Source organism: Coregonus clupeaformis, unplaced genomic scaffold (genome assembly GCF_020615455.1).
Source record: "Coregonus clupeaformis isolate EN_2021a unplaced genomic scaffold, ASM2061545v1 scaf0049, whole genome shotgun sequence".
NCBI lineage: Eukaryota > Metazoa > Chordata > Actinopteri > Salmoniformes > Salmonidae > Coregonus > Coregonus clupeaformis.
Window position 1 is genome coordinate 28028 of NW_025533504.1, and position 18776 is coordinate 46803.

At 44.3% G+C, this 18776-nt stretch overlaps 1 protein-coding gene across 4 annotated transcripts in view; it reads left to right on the plus strand.

The window, feature by feature from the left end:
- Positions 1–5510: 5510 nt before the first annotated feature.
- Positions 5511–18776, plus strand: part of LOC121555556 (aryl hydrocarbon receptor-like) — a 48937-nt gene continuing 35671 nt past the window's right edge. For all 4 annotated transcript variants that reach the window (XM_041869391.2, XM_041869389.2, XM_041869390.2 and 1 more), the window contains exons 1-4: positions 5511–6042; positions 6560–6744; positions 14633–14730; positions 17558–17647. In XM_041869391.2, the coding sequence (XP_041725325.1) occupies positions 5993–6042; positions 6560–6744; positions 14633–14730; positions 17558–17647 (423 nt within the window). In that variant the 5' untranslated portion in view covers positions 5511–5992. The remainder of the gene's footprint in view (positions 6043–6559; positions 6745–14632; positions 14731–17557; positions 17648–18776) is intronic.

Consider the following 18776-nt stretch of genomic DNA (forward strand, 5'->3'; position numbering starts at 1 on the left):
TTCAGTAATGGGGTATTCTCTGGTGTCCCCATGGACACAGGAAACTGGGAGGACTTTCCCCAGGGTCAGACACGTTGGGCCCACCAAATCCTTACGCACCAGGGTGGCCCGGCTACCAGAATCCAGTAAGGCCTCCACATCATGGTGATTCACAGTTACCGGGCAGGTGGGGGGGGTCGATCTGGGCCGCCATCTACGACTCCCAAGAGCGAGGCAAAACGGTGTGTGGGTGCTGAGCTGGAGGACTCCGCAGTGGGCATAGGTTCATCGGCTGGTTTCCCACACTGCCAGGAGATATGTCCCATCTCCCCACACCGGTAACACTGTCGAGTTTCCCCCTCCTGGTGTACTCTTCTTGGACCCGCCTGGTTTCTGGCTCCCCCTGGAGCCGGGATAAGTCCTGACGTGGCTGGGTTCGAGACCTTGGGGTCCTTTGGACGGGTTCTTCCCATTTGTGGTGGGGCCGCCCTCCTGGGGTCTTTTTCGGGAAGCATTCAGCATCTCCGCTGTGGCCTGGTACTTTTCCACAGCTTCCACGGTCAGATCAGCCGTGGTCAAGGCCTGTTGACTGATGAACCGTTTTGCCTCATAAGGCAGGGCGCGTAGGTAACGATCCACCACAACGGCCTCCACCACCGCCGCTGCTGTATTCCTCTGCGGATCCAGCCATTTCCTGGCGATTCGGACAAGTTCATGCATCTGCGCCCGAGGAGGTTGGTCTGGTTGGAAGGTCCAGCTGTGAAAGCGCTGGGCCATACCAAACTTTGTGAGTCCATATCTGCTGAGGATCTCAGACTTCAGGGCATCATAGTCAGTAACCTGGTCAGGGCCCAGGTCCCGGACAGCATTCAGCGATTCCCCGGTTAGAAAGGGGGGCTAACAGACCAACCCACTGTTGCTTGGGCCAGGCTTCCCTAGTGGCCGTGGCCTCAAATGCATGCAGGTATGCCTCAATGTCATCGGTAGCTCCCATCTTAGATATAAAGTCACTTGCCTTTATTGGGCGGGTATTTTGGACAACCCTCTGTCTCTGCAACTGCAATTCCTCTGCCTTCAGAAGGTTGGCTTTCTTTTGCTCCTCCAAGAGAGCCACGTTTGCTTGCATCTGGGCTTGCTGGCCAGCAACCAGGGCTTTCAATATGTCCTCCATTTCAGTCGGCGGGGAGCCTACGGCCAACTTGGAAAACTGGGTGATCAAACCTTCGGTATCCTCCTCTGACATGCACTATTAACGCTTGAGCGTGCCCGTATTCTCCACCATCTGTGACGTCACGAGAGGCTACACAGCTTTCAGCGGGATTGTGTAGTCCACGTTGCAGCTAGTGGCCAACCCAGCAAAAAGTCCTTCCAAATGTCTCTCACGTATTTCCACAGGTGCATATATCCAAAGGTGAGTATTTCCCAAAGGTAAGTATCTCCAAATCCTTATATTCCTCATGGAAGTGGACGTGCAGCACTCTTGTTCTCCAGAGAGCCCAGGTTGGAGACTGTGTCTCTTCCCTTCCCAAACCTTCAGCTCATCAGCTCCTCATTTGGTTCAGCTGCGTGGGAAGATTGGCCATAGAGGGGTGGAGTTCCCGACCATACCAGCAGATGGAGCCATAGCTGTCTGGGTTTGCAGCCACCTCAGGGGGATGTAACGTCCCTCCAGGACACAGCCTCTCGTGACATCACAGTTTGCTCTGAGAGTGTCTTCAGTGATGGTGTTTGATAATGTTTGCTCTGAGAGTGTCTTCAGTGATGGTGTTTGATAATGTTTGCTCTGAGAGTGTCTTCAGTGATGGTGTTTGATAATGTTTGCTCTGAGAGTGTCCTCAGTGATGGTGTTTGATAATGTTTGCTCTGAGAGTGTCTTCAGTGATGGTGTTTGATAATGTTTGCTCTGAGAGTGTCCTCAGTGATGGTGTTTGATAATGTTTGCTCTGAGAGTGTCTTCAGTGATGGTGTTTGATAATGTTTGCTCTGAGAGTGTCTTCAGTGATGGTGTTTGATAATGTTTGCTCTGAGAGTGTCCTCAGTGATGGTGTTTGATAATGTTGGCTCTGAGAGTGTCCTCAGTGATGGTGTTTGATAATGTTGGCTCTGAGAGTGTCCTCAGTGATGGTGTTTGATAATGTTTGCTCTGAGAGTGTCTTCAGTGATGGTGTTTGATAATGTTTGCTCTGAGAGTGTCCTCAGTGATGGTGTTTGATAATGTTTGCTCTGAGAGTGTCCTCAGTGATGGTGTTTGATAATGTTTGCTCTGAGAGTGTCTTCAGTGATGGTGTTTGATAATGTTTGCTCTGAGAGTGTCCTCAGTGATGGTGTTTGATAATGTTTGCTCTGAGAGTGTCCTCAGTGATGGTGTTTGATAATGTTTGCTCTGAGAGTGTCTTCAGTGATGGTGTTTGATAATGTTTGCTCTGAGAGTGTCCTCAGTGATGGTGTTTGATAATGTTTGCTCTGAGAGTGTCCTCAGTGATGGTGTTTGATAATGTTTGCTCTGAGAGTGTCCTCAGTGATGGTGTTTGATAATGTTTGCTCTGAGAGCACACATCCTATCAGTCATCATGCACCTCTGGCTTCAAAACATTGAATGACACTTTCATTCAGAGAAAGAGAGGGAGAGGAGAGGAAGAGAGGGGGGAGAGAGAGAGAGAGAGAGAGAGAGAGAGAGAGAGAGGAGAGGGAGAGAGAGAGAGAGGAGAGAGAGAGAGAGAGAGAGAGACAGAGACAGAGACAGGACAGAGACAGAGAGAGAGACAGAGAGAGAGAGAGACAGAGACAGAGGCAGAGGCAGAGACAGAGGCAGAGACAGAGACAGAGACAGAGACAGAGACAGAGACAGAGAGAGAGAGAGAGAGAGAGAGAGAGAGAGAGAGAGAGAGAGAGAGAGAGAAGGACAGAGACAGAGACAGAGACAGAGACAGAGACAGAGAGAGAGAGAGAGAGAGAGAGAGAGAGAGAGAGAGAGAGAGAGAGAGAGAGAGAGAGAGAGAGAGAGAGAGAGAGAGAGAGAGAGAGAGAGAGAGAGAGAGAGAGACAGAGACAGAGACAGAGACAGAGACAGAAGAGACAGAGAGAGAGAGAGAGAGAGAGAGAGAGAGAGAGAGAGAGAGAGAGAGAGAGAGAGCTTTCTCTCATACATTATGCTATATTTCCTTGTTTTGATCAATAGTACATTTTCTGTAATTTCTTGTTCATGTCCCACACTAGACTCAGGGGGGAACAGTAGATCTGTTTAAACACGCCCCATCACCCTTCAGTAATACAACCGCTCGCTCACTGTCACATCTAAGTGAACAATTGGCTGTCTGCTCCAACCCTGCCCTGATCCCAGGGTAAAAAACATGCTGCACAGCAGGGCAGCATAACAAGCTTATAGAGAAGTTCCCTCCTCACTGAGTAACAGAGCAAGTGTAGACCTACAGTACTTTAAAATAAATAACCAGAGGGTCTGTCTACCATCTAACATAATAAGCTCTGTTGTAGATGGAATATCCAAGACAATATCGTTTTGTATGTAAGTGCCATACCCAACAACGGTCCTACATACACAAACGTAAACATATAGTAGTACTGTAATGCTTAGCTTGGGGTCAAGAAGGAAGTTGACTTACTTCAGAGACAGGTCATGACATCAAAAGTGATGTCAAAGTCAATTTAAAGCATGTCCACACCTATTCGTATAGTCAAAGATATTGCCCCATGTGTTTCTTTTTAATGTGGCTTGACCCACTTGCTTTTAGCTTTCCAAATCCTATTGTAAACACAAGGGGATTTAGGTTTTAGCGGTAGTGAGTGTAGCCCCCTAAAATCCCCTCAAAATCCCCATGAAACCCTCTCACTCAATGAATACAATATATTCACTGAATGATCTGCTGTATAGTCTTGATTAATTTAATTTCTCCACTTGAAATGAATGTCACTTGATGAAAGATTTTTTGCATGTTGATCAATGTAATACACAAACATAATATTTTTTGGTTATAAATGTATTCATTCAAAAACATTAGTTCACCATAAGTAGTTATTTTCAAATGCTGAAAGAATAGCCTATTCAAAAAACATTACTATAGGGACAGACAAGCCAAGGATGGGTACAGTACAGTATCATTGCCATATGAGTAGATAATATAATGAATGCATTGCTGACACAATAAAACCCTATGTTTTCAAACAAATGGAGATTTGCTTGGTAATAAACCTATTACATATCTAAATGTTTTGATGTTTATTCGCTCTGACAAACACATTCAGTATGTCAACTGTCAGATTATGAAATTCCCCCAAAGCAGCCTAAAAGCCTGAAATAAGCAGTGTTTTACGGATTATCCTCCCAAGCTTTGACTGGGATATACCTTGGATCTAAATGTGGTGTACTGTCTTTACCATGCTTTCCCAATATCTAATGGATTTTCCACATACTGTACATTGACGTGGAATACTGAATACAAATTGACTTGGGGGTTAGGTCAATTCCTAAAAAAATGACTTCACAATTGTGTTAGGTAGTTGGGTAAAGATATAATGTAGTTGGGTCAAAGTCATGGGATTTTGGTGCACACATACAATATTCTGTTGATTCTCAAATCTGTTGTCTGATCTAATCCTGTCAAATATGACATTTAAGCACTTTGTGGAGTCCAACATAGATTTCTCCATGTCAGAAAAAGTGTTCATGGCTGTCCGTTCTGTCAGGCGTAGATCATTCCAAATGTTGACATTTTGGGAGGCAAACATCCCTTTTTGCTGAATCTGAGATGGAAAAATCCCTAATCCCTTTTATTCAAAGCAAATGGAAAATGTAAAACGGCTTCCAAGTTATGTGGCAGATTAGGAGATAAAGAGCTTTGCTATCAGAGCCTGAAATAACAAGTAACTTGAATACAGTAATTCCCAAGTGATTTACCCTGAATTAGAGATCACCACCTTCCATCAAGACTGCTTCTGTATACACACACCACACACTTCTTCCTAATAGCTCTCTTCATTTAACTGGTGAGGTGTCAGTCTGCAGTACATTCACAAACTATGACCTATTTTGCTTTGCTGACCAAAAAATACAGAAGGCTGTTTTGAAAATCCATGAGTTTATATAAGGCTAAATACATTTACGTAATTTAGCAGACGCTCCTATCCAAAGCGAGTTACAGCAGTGAGTGCATACATTTCGTACTAGTCCCCAGTGGGAATCGAACCCACAACACTGGCGTTGCAAACGCTACGCTCTACCAACTGATCCACAAGGTACCTTATACATGATTAGGGCCTAGTGGGCTACTTATATAAAACCTGCTTGAATTATTTAACCCTGCCTCTCTCATGTGTTCTACAATTGCAGTAGCTACGGTAATGAACTACAGAAGTAGAAACGTTTATTTTTTCAAAGGGTTTTTAAGACGTCCCATCGATCTCGTCTAGACCCAGACCTTTGAAGGGTGTAAACAACGCAATGGGAGTCGCTTTGCGATTGGCTGGGATAAGCGTGTGCGTCCCCAGGGGGCGGAGCTGAGGGGAGTGAGGAAGAAATGACCACAGATATCACATTTCTGCAGGTTGCCAGACGTTTGTTGTAGCAATGAAATGCGCGCGTGGCTAATGTTCGGTGGATATATTCCGATTGGATTTATGGTCCATCCGCATTTGTCAAGGAAGCTCGAACGGCACGATTCAGTGACGGCTCGGTGTTGGCAATCAATCACCTGCCTCTCCTTCGAACTTTTCCACTTTCTCTAGCTAGGTTGTTAATCTATGTAGCAAACATTTCTAGCTTTTCGCTTAATAATGCAGGTATGCATTTAAGTAGCTAGATCGTTTTGTAGCATGCTTGAAAATGCATCTTGCTGAGTAATCCACCATGTTTTGGTTTGATTGTTAGCTAGCTAACATGATACGTGTTATTTATCGAGCGGGCCTAGCAGAAGCAGGGATTTGACTGCTTACCCTGTCCCGTCAGCTAGCTAGCTGTCTTTCTAGTGCGCTTGGCGTTCCATAGAACACATTGGGAATAATGAGCACCAACATGTATGCAAGTCGCAAGAGGAAAAAGCCCCAGAGAAGGTACAGTAACGTTAGATAACTGCTCGCCGCTACAACAGCATAGCCAGCTAGTTAGGGGTTATATACAAAGTTATGTCACTAGCTCTACTACTACCTATGTCACTACTAGTTTAGTGCATGTTTAGTATGCTACATCACTGTACAGAATTAGGATGACTTGTGAGTGAAACGAGTGACAGTTAAATTGTAGTACTGTTATTCGATGATTGGAATGGGGTTGGCTGACAGACTCCCTAATCTGATTTGTATGAGGGCTGAATGAGGTACAGAAAGAAGCATGTTTCAACCTTAGACAATGACACTTCTTTATCCACTATCTAGGCATGTCAATGCATGTGTATTTTAGTTCAGGCATCTTGCTTGACCTGTATGGTTCCTCTGTCTGTGGACTCAATAAGTTGCATTCATTCACACTTTTGTAAACATACAGTATCTACCATGTAGACTACATAACAAGACAGAAGAGTATCATCATGTGAGACATTCATGGCAGACATTCTCCTCCTCCTCCTTGTAGTGTGAAGCCACCTCCAGAAGGAGCCAAATCAAACCCTTCCAAGAGGCACCGGGAACGCCTGAATGGGGAGTTGGACAGGCTGGCCAGTCTGCTTCCTTACCCCCAGGATGTCATCTCCAAGCTGGACAAACTGACCATCCTAAGGCTTTGTGTCAGCTACCTGCGTGCCAAGAGCTTTTTCAATGGTAAGGCATGATCATAACACGCCCTATAGACACATGCCTACTCCACTCTATTAGACTACTCTATTGTCCATGTTTAGGGTTGGGTTAAGTTAAGATATTATCACTATGGATCTGACTACAGTCTGACATTATAATCAACTATATCTGTCACTACCAACTACTGAGGTGTCTGGAAGGCAGTGGCTAGACTACCAACTACTGAGGTGTCTGGAAGGCAGTGGCTAGACTACCAACTACTGAGGTGTCTGGAAGGCAGTGGCTAGACTACCAACTACTGAGGTGTCTGGAAGGCAGTGGCTAGACTACCAACTACTGAGGTGTCTGGAAGGCAGTGGCTAGACTACCAACTACTGAGGTGTCTGGAAGGCAGTGGCTAGACTACCAACTACTGAGGTGTCTGGAAGGCAGTGGCTAGACTACCAACTACTGAGGTGTCTGGAAGGCAGTGGCTAGACTACCAACTACTGAGGTGTCTGGAAGGCAGTGGCTAGACTACCAACTACTGAGGTGTCTGGAAGGCAGTGGCTAGACTACCAACTACTGAGGTGTCTGGAAGGCAGTGGCTAGACTACCAACTACTGAGGTGACTGGAAGGCAGTGGCTAGACTACCAACTACTGAGGTGACTGGAAGGCAGTGGCTAGACTACCAACTACTGAGGTGTCTGGAAGGCAGTGGCTAGACTACCAACTACTGAGGTGTCTGGAAGGCAGTGGCTAGACTACCAACTACTGAGGTGTCTGGAAGGCGGTGGCTAGACTACCAACTACTGAGGTGTCTGGAAGGCAGTGGCTAGACTACCAACTACTGAGGTGTCTGGAAGGCGGTGGCTAGACAATTCTCTCTCTCGCTCTGTGTAGCAAGAAGTGGAGGGCTCTCTGAAATAACAGGATGCCATCAGGGTGTGTGAAATCCTGTGCAAAGTAAAATATGAATGTGTAATCTTGTGATCTGTCTTAGCGGAAGCCTTAGCAGTGCCGCAACAATAGATCGTTTTCTAGCATTAACCACATACGTTCTGAGGGATCTGACCAAGGGAAACCCGTGACAACATCCTCCCCCTTGCAAGACATTATATTTGCATCTCAAATGGCACCCTATTCTGGTCAAAAGTAGTGAACTATATAGGGTAAAGGGTGCTGTTTGGGATGCAGACTAGGGTGAAAAGTAGTGAACTATATAGGGTAAAGGGTGCTGTTTGAGATGCAGACTAGGGTGTTTGGACTCCAAAAAAGTAGGGCTGTGATGATACCAGTATCGCAATATTTGTTCCATGGCAAAAATGAAAACAGGAAGCAGACGTTACTCTTTGGTCCTTTAAAAACCTGCTGTATGTCAAATATTGTGTGCTATAGCTTGGAAAATACATAAATGTGACTCTGGATGACAACATAATGATGTTTATTTCCAACATTAGGGCTGTTTTCCTAAAGAAGTTAAATCCGCTTCGTGTTTTGTTTCCTTGCCATGATACTAACGAGGATTGTGATACTGGTATCGTCCCGGTCCTAGTATCTATCCTCGGGACCCAGACTAGGCTTTTTGGACCCAGACTAGGCTTTTTGAACTCCAAAAAAGACTGAAAATGACATGCTGCTTTCTCTTAATATCTGCATTGAGTGACTTGCAGAAAACAGCCTGAAGTCCAAATTCCTTTTGCTCCTAATCTCCCATCAGTTTAACAAGGGGCACTACTACTAGCATGCATTCTCACATTTTGGGACTGCGTGGGTCCTCCTTGAACAACTTAAAATTAACCCACTTAAATAACAGAAATGTAAAATGCATTGCTATAACAAGCTCCCTGAAAATGGCGTCTATCTTTGCCTAGATGGTTGTCTCGAGACGACAGAATTTGCAAAGGATCAGAATTGCAGTTCTGCAACTGTGTTATAACAATACTTCTGTATAGGACTCTGTGGCTCCAGCACCCGGAGGGAGAACAACGCTGTTCATGTTTGCTCATCTCATGTCCCAAAGAAATGTTCTGTTGATATGTTGTGTGTTCTAGTCTCTGGTATTGTGAGAGGCAGGCTGGAAGGTGTTGCAGAGAAGTGGATTCGATTCATAATGCTTTCACAGGCCTGACTAAACTGTCTCAATTAGGCCTACAGCTGTCATTTGGAACTGGTGAAAGAGCCAGAGTCGGCAGACCCCCTAAAATGACAGGCCTTGGGCTATTCTTAATTCACTTGAAGATGATTCACAAACTACTGTTCATTACTTTAACAGGCTACTCTAAATTCACCAAGAGGATATATGCATGAAATTGCATTAGATCAACCACAGATTAGGCTACCCGTTAATTCACTTACAATGGCATGCAGACTGCAGATGCAGACTGACTGACTGCTGCCCGAGTTTACTAAGATGCATCCCTGAATTCAATACTGCTATCCCAAGGCGGCTGCTTGCTGAAACTTTCTTTTTGAAAATGTTGCAGTTTGCAGATTTTAATCATCAGAAGAGCCTTAGTAGAGTAGACTGTGGTCTGGTTCTGTTCCTGTTGTCTATGTAATGGAAGTGTCCTTACTGTGTCAGACCCATTACAAGTTTCACGTTTTATTAATCGAATGTACAGGATACACATGGGATACACGTCCAACAAAATGCTTTAGGCTTGGGCGGTATACGGTATATACCGTATTCCGGGGTATTTGGAAATAGCCACGGGATGGTTTTTCAATACTGTTAACTATTTATTTGAAGTGTTTCAATACATTTTAATATTTGTAGCTACTTTTTAATTAAATACCTGTAGTCAACTTGTGCAATACCTTAGGAGAGGAAGCAGATCACTTTCTTCATTTCACCTGTCACATTATTTTACATTATGAAGCTTAGCGTAGTTCCCCAGAACAGTTGAGCCAGTCATGTGTTTGTTTGTAAATAGTACAATGGGGGAAAGCGGGAGCAGGTGAGTCCAGCTGTGTATTGACAGGGGTTGTGTTTTATATTGGAAGTCAACAGTGTTATTTTGCTTCACTAGAGTGATCAGGGACGTGCAACTATAGTTTCCCTTCACAGAAAATACATTAGTGCAACACATTCGGCAGAAAATAGCTTCATTCTCATCAGATGACAACAGAAGTGCAATGCTATTTGGCTGGCAGCCACACAAGTAAATGAGCTTACAATGAAAAAGCACGTTGTTTTTACAAAAATGATGCATGGCCATCATATTTCTAATCTTTATCATAGAAAGAATGTAGCCAGATAAATGTCCTAATGTTTTGCTTAAAGTTAATCTTGCATTTTACTGGAGAAATGTGGTCTGGCTACACTAAGAAAAGTACCTGAGAAACGTAGCTAGACATCAGTCAGAGCGCTGTCTGCTTATAGAATGCCCGTTGGTGAATTCTCATCCCAGTGGAGAAGTGCAACTGAAGCACGATATTAGTTTGATGCTGAGCAGAAATTACAATTAGAAGCATTTTTAATCTGCGTTTACAAGATGCAGCAAGATATTTCTTATGAATTTAATTTTTTCCTGCTTGAATAACTCAGAATTCTGCATAAACGCAACCCCTGAGTTTAACTTGCTACTTAACTAAGTGGCTGAATTAATAAGGTGACGGGGCATCATATTGTGTTAGCTTTCTGCCGTGTTTGAGAAGTCAAAGCCCTTTGGATAAGTGATTTATACATCTATGACTATCTTGATTTCCTTGCATTTTTCTCCACTCCGTTCTCAGCCCGTCTCCCCTCTTCTCTGAGCAGAGCAGGCAGGCCCGTTCTCAGCCCGTCTCCCCTCTTCTCTGAGCAGAGCAGGCAGGCCCGTTCTCAGCCCCTCTCCCCTCTTCTCTGAGCAGAGCAGGCAGGCCCGTTCTCAGCCCCTCTCCCCTCTTCTCTGAGCAGAGCAGGCAGGCCCGTTCTCAGCCCCTCTCCCCTCTTCTCTGAGCAGAGCAGGCAGGCCCGTTCTCAGCCCCTCTCCCCTCTTCTCTGAGCAGAGCAGGCAGGCCCGTTCTCAGCCCCTCTCCCCTCTTCTCTGAGCAGAGCAGGCAGGCCCGTTCTCAGCCCCTCTCCCCTCTTCTCTGAGCAGAGCAGGCAGGCCCGTTGCCCTAGTGACTCCAGACTCCACACAGACAGAGCGTGTAGCCTACACATGCTGCTCCAGAGCCAGTACTGTTCTTCCTACAGACAAGCATGCGTCAAAACTGTGTTCATTTGCACAATGTTTCTCGTTCACATTCTCTTGTAAATGTCCAAACTCACCAAAAATGACATTCGGTAGCTCCATCCTATATACGTTGTGCCAGTAACCGAAAGGTCGCTGGTTCTAATCCCCGAGCCGACTAGGTGAAAAATCTGTCGATGTGCCCTTGAGCAAGGCACTTAACCCTAATTGCTTCTGTAAGTCGCTCTGGATAAGAGCGTCTGCTAAATGACTAAAATGTAAATGTAAATATATGTATAACTTTATGAGCTGGATTGCCTGTCTTTGCAATTTGTTTATTTTCGTTTGCGCTCGTTAGCATATTTAGCTAGCAGTCTCCATTGAAATTATTTTGCTAATTTTGTTAGCGTTCTGGTAATGGATGCCAAATGGGCAGTTTTTTGTATATATATATTTTTGCCGCCACCTTGTGTACTAAGCCTGTAATACCGTAGATCCCGATATGCGAGAAGGACTGTATGACGATATGAAAATCTGGATACTGCCCAACCCTAAAATGCTTACTTGCAGGTTTCTTCTCGACAATGCAACAACAAGAATAAATAATAAAGGGTAAGAAAACGAACATAAAGTAAATGGCTCAGTAGAATACAATACAGTTTTGAGTATAAGTATAATACAAGAAGGCACAGTTTATAGTCCAATATTTAGACATGTATCAGGGAAGGGGGGGATTGTGGGGCAAGTGTTTTAAATTGTGCATTCAATCAAACATTTGCAGAACCACAAAATAAAGCAAGGAAGCTGAAAAATGTCGACTGATTTTGTAAGCTAGCAGTCTGAGACGTAAACATTTAGCCTTAATTTTTGCAAGATCTTCCCTTGGGGAGCCCTTTATATTTTGAGTGACTCAACAATTAAATCGACTTGCATGAGGAAAAAGCCAACAGAATAAAATGTTCTACTCGTTTTATAGTTTCCTCAGAGACCTGCTAGCAGCCAGGATTCCAGGCCTTTGTTGTGTTGAGTGTTGCTGCTTGTTGCTGCTGTGGTGCTTTGTGTAATCGGCAGAGTTCCTAGACTCCCAAGGGGAGGGGGGTGTTTGCTTGAGTAATCTAGATTAGAACAGACTTGTTGAACTCTTGACTCCACAGACTCCTGAGGAGGGTTATAAAACAGTGGTGTCCTGCGTCCCAAATGGCACCCTATTCCCTGTTTAGTGCACTACGTTTGCCAAGGGCATAGGCTCTGGTCAAAAATAGTGCACTATATAGGGAATACGATTCCATTTGGGATGCATAGAGTTTGATAGTCTAGCTTAGACTCGGCTCTGTCAAGTGTATGGGGTAGGTTGATGTGAACCAGAGGTGGAGGGGGGATTATCTTGGCCATCACATGAGAATATAATCAAGATTGTGGACAGGTCGTCATTGTAAATAAGAATTAGTGCTTAATTGACTTACCTGTATAAACAAAGGTGAAAATAAGAAGTGCGGCTGCAGACTGTCTGAGATATGATCTATACTGTAGGGATGGGACTGTCTGAGATACGATCTATACTGTAGGGATGGGACTGTCTGAGATATGATCTATACTGTAGGGATGGGACTGTCTGAGATATGATCTATACTGCAGGGATGGGACTGTCTGAGATATGATCTATACTGTAGGGATGGGACTGTCTGAGATACGATCTATACTGTAGGGATGGGACTGTCTGAGATATGATCTATACTGTAGGGATGGGACTGTCTGAGATACGATCTATACTGTAGGGATGGGACTGTCTGAGATATGATCTATACTGTAGGGATGGGACTGTCTGAGATACGATCTATACTGCAGGGATGGGACTGTCTGAGATACGATCTATACTGTAGGGATGGGACTGTCTGAGATATGATCTATACTGTAGGGATGGGACTGTCTGAGATATGATCTATACTGCAGGGATGGGACTGTCTGAGATATGATCTATACTGTAGGGATGGGACTGTCTGAGATATGATCTATACTGTAGGGATGGGACTGTCTGAGATATGATCTATACTGTAGGGATGGGACTGTCTGAGATACGATCTATACTCCTGGGATGGGACTGTCTGAGATACGATCTATACTGTAGGGATGGGACTGTCTGAGATATGATCTATACTGCAGGGATGGGACTGTCTGAGATACGATCTATACTGTAGGGATGGGACTGTCTGAGATATGATCTATACTGTAGGGATGGGACTGTCTGAGATATGATCTATACTGTAGGGATGGGACTGTCTGAGATATGATCTATACTGCAGGGATGGGACTGTCTGAGATACGATCTATACTCCTGGGATGGGACTGTCTGAGATACGATCTATACTGCAGGGATGGGACTGTCTGAGATACGATCTATACTCCTGGGATGGGACTGTCTGAGATACGATCTATACTGTAGGGATGGGACTGTCTGAGATATGATCTATACTGCAGGGATGGGACTGTCTGAGATATGATCTATACTGTAGGGATGGGACTGTCTGAGATATGATCTATACTGCAGGGATGGGACTGTCTGAGATACGATCTATACTGCAGGGATGGGACTGTCTGAGATATGATCTATACTGTAGGGATGGGACTGTCTGAGATACGATCTATACTGCAGGGATGGGACTGTCTGAGATATGATCTATACTGTAGGGATGGGACTGTCTGAGATATGATCTATACTGCAGGGATGGGACTGTCTGAGATACGATCTATACTGCAGGGATGGGACTGTCTGAGATACGATCTATACTCCTGGGATGGGACTGTCTGAGATACGATCTATACTGCAGGGATGGGACTGTCTGAGATACGATCTATACTCCTGGGATGGGACTGTCTGAGATACGATCTATACTGTAGGGATGGGACTGTCTGAGATATGATCTATACTGCAGGGATGGGACTGTCTGAGATATGATCTATACTGTAGGGATGGGACTGTCTGAGATATGATCTATACTGCAGGGATGGGACTGTCTGAGATACGATCTATACTGCAGGGATGGGACTGTCTGAGATATGATCTATACTGTAGGGATGGGACTGTCTGAGATACGATCTATACTCCTGGGATGGGACTGTCTGAGATATGATCTATACTGTAGGGATGGCACTGTCTGAGATATGATCTATACTGCAGGGATGGGACTGTCTGAGATATGATCTATACTCCTGGGATGGGACTGTCTGAGATACGATCTATACTGCAGGGATGGGACTGTCTGAGATACGATCTATACTCCTGGGATGGGACTGTCTGAGATACGATCTATACTGCAGGGATGGGACTGCCTTATATATGATCTTATTATACTGCAGGGATGGGACCACCAGCACTGTTAGGGTCTGTACTGGCACAAATCTCCTACTGTAACTAGGCTATAGGGCCCGACCAGCACTGTTAGGGTCTGTTCTCTTAATCACACTGAATCATAAGGCATCACACTAAACAATCTATCTGAAGATGATTTGCCATTGCCTAGACTATATGGCTACCACAGTAAACACAAATAGAAAAACATCATTTTTGGTTGATCAAAATGCCCATCAAATTCTCTTCCACAGGAAATAATAGTACATTTGCGGTGTACTCATTAGGCCTATCTCACATTATTGTGAATGTGTCTCTGTCTGTAGTTATGCACTGTAACTGGTTCCTCTGCATTCCTTCACTGTGTGGTGGAAATCCTCTATGGTACAGTAACCTTGATCTAGATTGTTTTGTATTGTGTTGCAGTGACCCTAAAATCCACAGCCTCCCAGCGCCCAGAGAGTAATGTTCTGAAGAAGCAAGGCTCTGAACTTCAAGTTCCAGAGGGAGAGCTGTTACTACAGGTTAGTGGGGTCTATTCAGTAACCACCCTGTCTGTTACTACAGGTTAGTGGGGTCTATTCAGTAACCACCCTGTCTGTTACTACAGGTTAGTGGGGTCTATTCAGTAACCACCCTGTCTGTTACTACAGGTTAGTGGGGTCTATTCAGTAACCACCCTGTCTGTTACTACAGGTTAGTGGGGTCTATTCAGTAACCACCCTGTCTGTTACTACAGGTTAGTGGGGTCTATTCAGTAACCACCCTGTCTGTTACTACAGGTTAGTGGGGTCTATTCAGTAACCACCCTGTCTGTTACTACAGGTTAGTGGGGTCTATTCAGTAACCACCCTGTCTGTTACTACAGGTTAGTGGGGTCTATTCAGTAACCACCCTGTCTGTTACTACAGGTTAGTGGGGTCTATTCAGTAACCACCCTGTCTGTTACTACAGGTTAGTGGGGTCTATTCAGTAACCACCCTGTCTGTTACTACAGGTTAGTGGGGTCTATTCAGTAACCACCCTGTCTGTTACTACAGGTTAGTGGGGTCTATTCAGTAACCACCCTGTCTGTTACTACAGGTTAGTGGGGTCTATTCAGTAACCACCCTGTCTGTTACTACAGGTTAGTGGGGTCTATTCAGTAACCACCCTGTCTGTTACTACAGGTTAGTGGGGTCTATTCAGTAACCACCCTGTCTGCTACTACAGGTTAGTGGGGTCTATTCAGTAACCACCCTGTCTGCTACTACAGGTTAGTGGGGTCTATTCAGTAACCACCCTGTCTGTTACTACAGGTTAGTGGGGTCTATTCAGTAACCACCCTGTCTGCTACTACAGGTTAGTGGGGTCTATTCAGTAACCACCCTGTCTGCTACTACAGGTTAGTGGGGTCTATTCAGTAACCACCCTGTCTGCTACTACAGGTTAGTGGGGTCTATTCAGTAACCACCCTGTCTGTTACTACAGGTTAGTGGGGTCTATTCAGTAACCACCCTGTCTGCTACTACAGGTTAGTGGGGTCTATTCAGTAACCACCCTGTCTGCTACTACAGGTTAGTGGGGTCTATTCAGTAACCACCCTGTCTGCTACTACAGGTTAGTGGGGTCTATTCAGTAACCACCCTGTCTGCTACTACAGGTTAGTGGGGTCTATTCAGTAACCACCCTGTCTGCTACTACAGGTTAGTGGGGTCTATTCAGTAACCACCCTGTCTGCAACCATCATGGCTGTCGTTTTTTAAAGAAGATCTGGATGAAATGCTTTGTTCTACTATAGTTTTCCCATTTCAATAAGGTTGTTCACCATAGCACTAGGGCCTGTATTCATGATAAAATAAGTACTTCATTAATCCCACAAAGGGTACACGTGATTGCACCAGCCAATACATACAACAATAAAACCCTATAAAACACAACAAAGGACAAACAGATATTAAAAGCAGCACATATTGTTAGCGTCTCAGAGTAGGATCAGTTTGACCTTTTTTAGATCTTAATGAATAAGATAACATGAACAGGGCGGACCTGATCCTAGATCAGCACTCTGAGACGCTTTGTGAATACGGGCCATTAACTAGCCCCCTTTCTTTTACATTGGAAAGTTCTTGGTTTAAGTTGAGATTAACTGCAGTTGAACCACACCATGCAGGGTTATGTGGCATGTTAGCTTTTCGTGTCCAAATAATCACAGAGTTAATCATATACTTTTGCGTGAGACAGAAGTGTCTGACCTTGAACTGACTCTACATGGAATAGGGTACAAACTCAATGCATGCTTCTCAAATGGCACCCTATTCCCTGTATAGTGCACTACTTTTGACCAGAATCACCCTATTCCCTGTATAGTGCACGACTTTTGACCAGAATCACCCTATTCCCTGTATAGTGCACTACTGTTGACCAGAATCACCCTATTCCTGTGTTTTGTTTGTAATATTTATTTATTTATTATTTTACAATACAAAACATACAAATGACAACATCACCACTGCCCAGACCCACCTGCTCTCACCCCCATCTCCAGCGCCCGCATCACTCTCTGCCACATGGCCTCAAACTGCACCATTTTGTTTCTCTCTGTCGTCCACACACCTTCAACATTTAGAGAATAAAGCATTTGACCTTTCCATTGTGTTAACGACCGAGGACTGGTTGATTTCCAGCTTTTAAGTATGTTTTTTCCCCCAAGATGATTGACGAGAAAAGTATCGTCCAACCCATCGGTTATCTCACTGCACCCTCATATGCCATGTCTTGAAATATGCAGACAGACGGATTAAAAGTACATTTACATTGTAATTCTTCTGACAGCCAACATTCTAACTCCGCTCATACCTTTTGGACTTTAGAAAATTCCCAGAAAGCATGGATTATTGAGTCATACTTTTTGACCAATAGTATTGCACTACAAAGGGAATAGAGTGAGGTTTGGGACACAGATAAAACTCTATAGGCCTTTCAGTTCCTTTGACATTTTGCTCTTTGCTCTTTACAGCTGTAGGCATACTTCATATGACGGTTCACATGTAGTCTAGATGTGTGTGTGAACACTGAACAAAAATATAAACGCAACAATTTCAAAGGTTTTACTGAGTTACAGTTCATATAAGGAAATCTGTCAATTGAAATAAATTCAATAGGCCCTAATCTATGGATTTCACATGACTGGGCAGGGGTGCAGCCATGGGTGGGCCTGGGAGGGCATAGGCCCACTCACTTGGGAGCCAGGCCCACCCACTGGGGAGCCAGGCTCAGCTAATCAGAATGAGTTTTTGAAACATGTTGCGTTTATATTTTTGTTCAGTGTATAAAGATATACTAATCAGTTCTATTCCACTCTACTCTCAGGTGTTGAATGGCTTTGCTCTGGTCGTCACGGCTGGTGGCACAATCTTCTATGCATCCTCCACCATCCAGGACTACCTGGGCTTTCACCAGGTAAAGGCTCTTTCTACCTCTATAACTGGTCTTTCACCAGGTAAAGGCTCTTTCTACCTCTATAACTGGTCTTTCACCAGGTAAAGTGTCTCTTTTTACCTCTATAAACGTAGTCTGGCTGACACCAGCTCTCAAAGTCTTCCTGACTTGAGAGTCTGGAACGGCTGCTTTGATGTGTCGGCACGAAGCATCAATAATGAAGGGGCTCTGCCCTCAGACTTCAAGGTGGCAGCGTACGCTGGTTGGATATCCCCGTTTAGAATTCAACTAATCATGTTTTACATAGGACCACTATTGTTTTACATAGGACCACCCTTCCGCTTCCAGCCAGCCCTTCCGGGATAAGCAAACACACGCTGTAGCTAGCTAGCTAGCACAAACCTTCGGAGTTCGGACATTGTATTATAATAATAATAATAATAATAATAATAATAATATGCCATTTAGCAGACACTTTTATCCAAAGCGACTTACAGTCATGTGCGCATACATTTTTACGTATGCGTGGTCCCGGGGATCGAACCCACTACCCTGGCGTTACAAGCGCCATGCACTACCAATTGAGCTGCAGAGGATGAATAGGGCGCATAGATCATCACACACATTTTCAAAACGTTATAAAAACCCTTCTACACTAATACTAGTGACATATTGGAGGACTGCAACCTGTTAAGCGTTACGATCTTGTGGCTAGCAAGCAGCAACTAACATTAGCTAGCAAAGCTAATGTTAGCTAGCATTGTTCAGCCAATAGAAAGCCAGACGGCTAATAACTTTAGCTTGCTATCAACTCGAAATCGGCTAGCTAATCAAATGTATGTTTTAGTTATAAATTAACTAGTTTGCTAATTATAGGCTGAACATTTCCTTACCCCACTAAAGTTATTAATTTGGATGTCCTCGGTTAAAATAGTAGGGCAATGACGTTAATCACTCATGCATTCTAGCTAGCTAGCTAGCTACCCATGTTCACTTCTGGCAAGTTTCCTCCCTGCCCCCTAATTTTGCATGAACATTAACTACCCTAAACATTAATAGACTACAAAAACAAGATCAGACTACAGCCAGTATGACCAACAAACCAAAAGAGATAAATGAATCATCTTTCATCAAGTCAACCTACACAGAG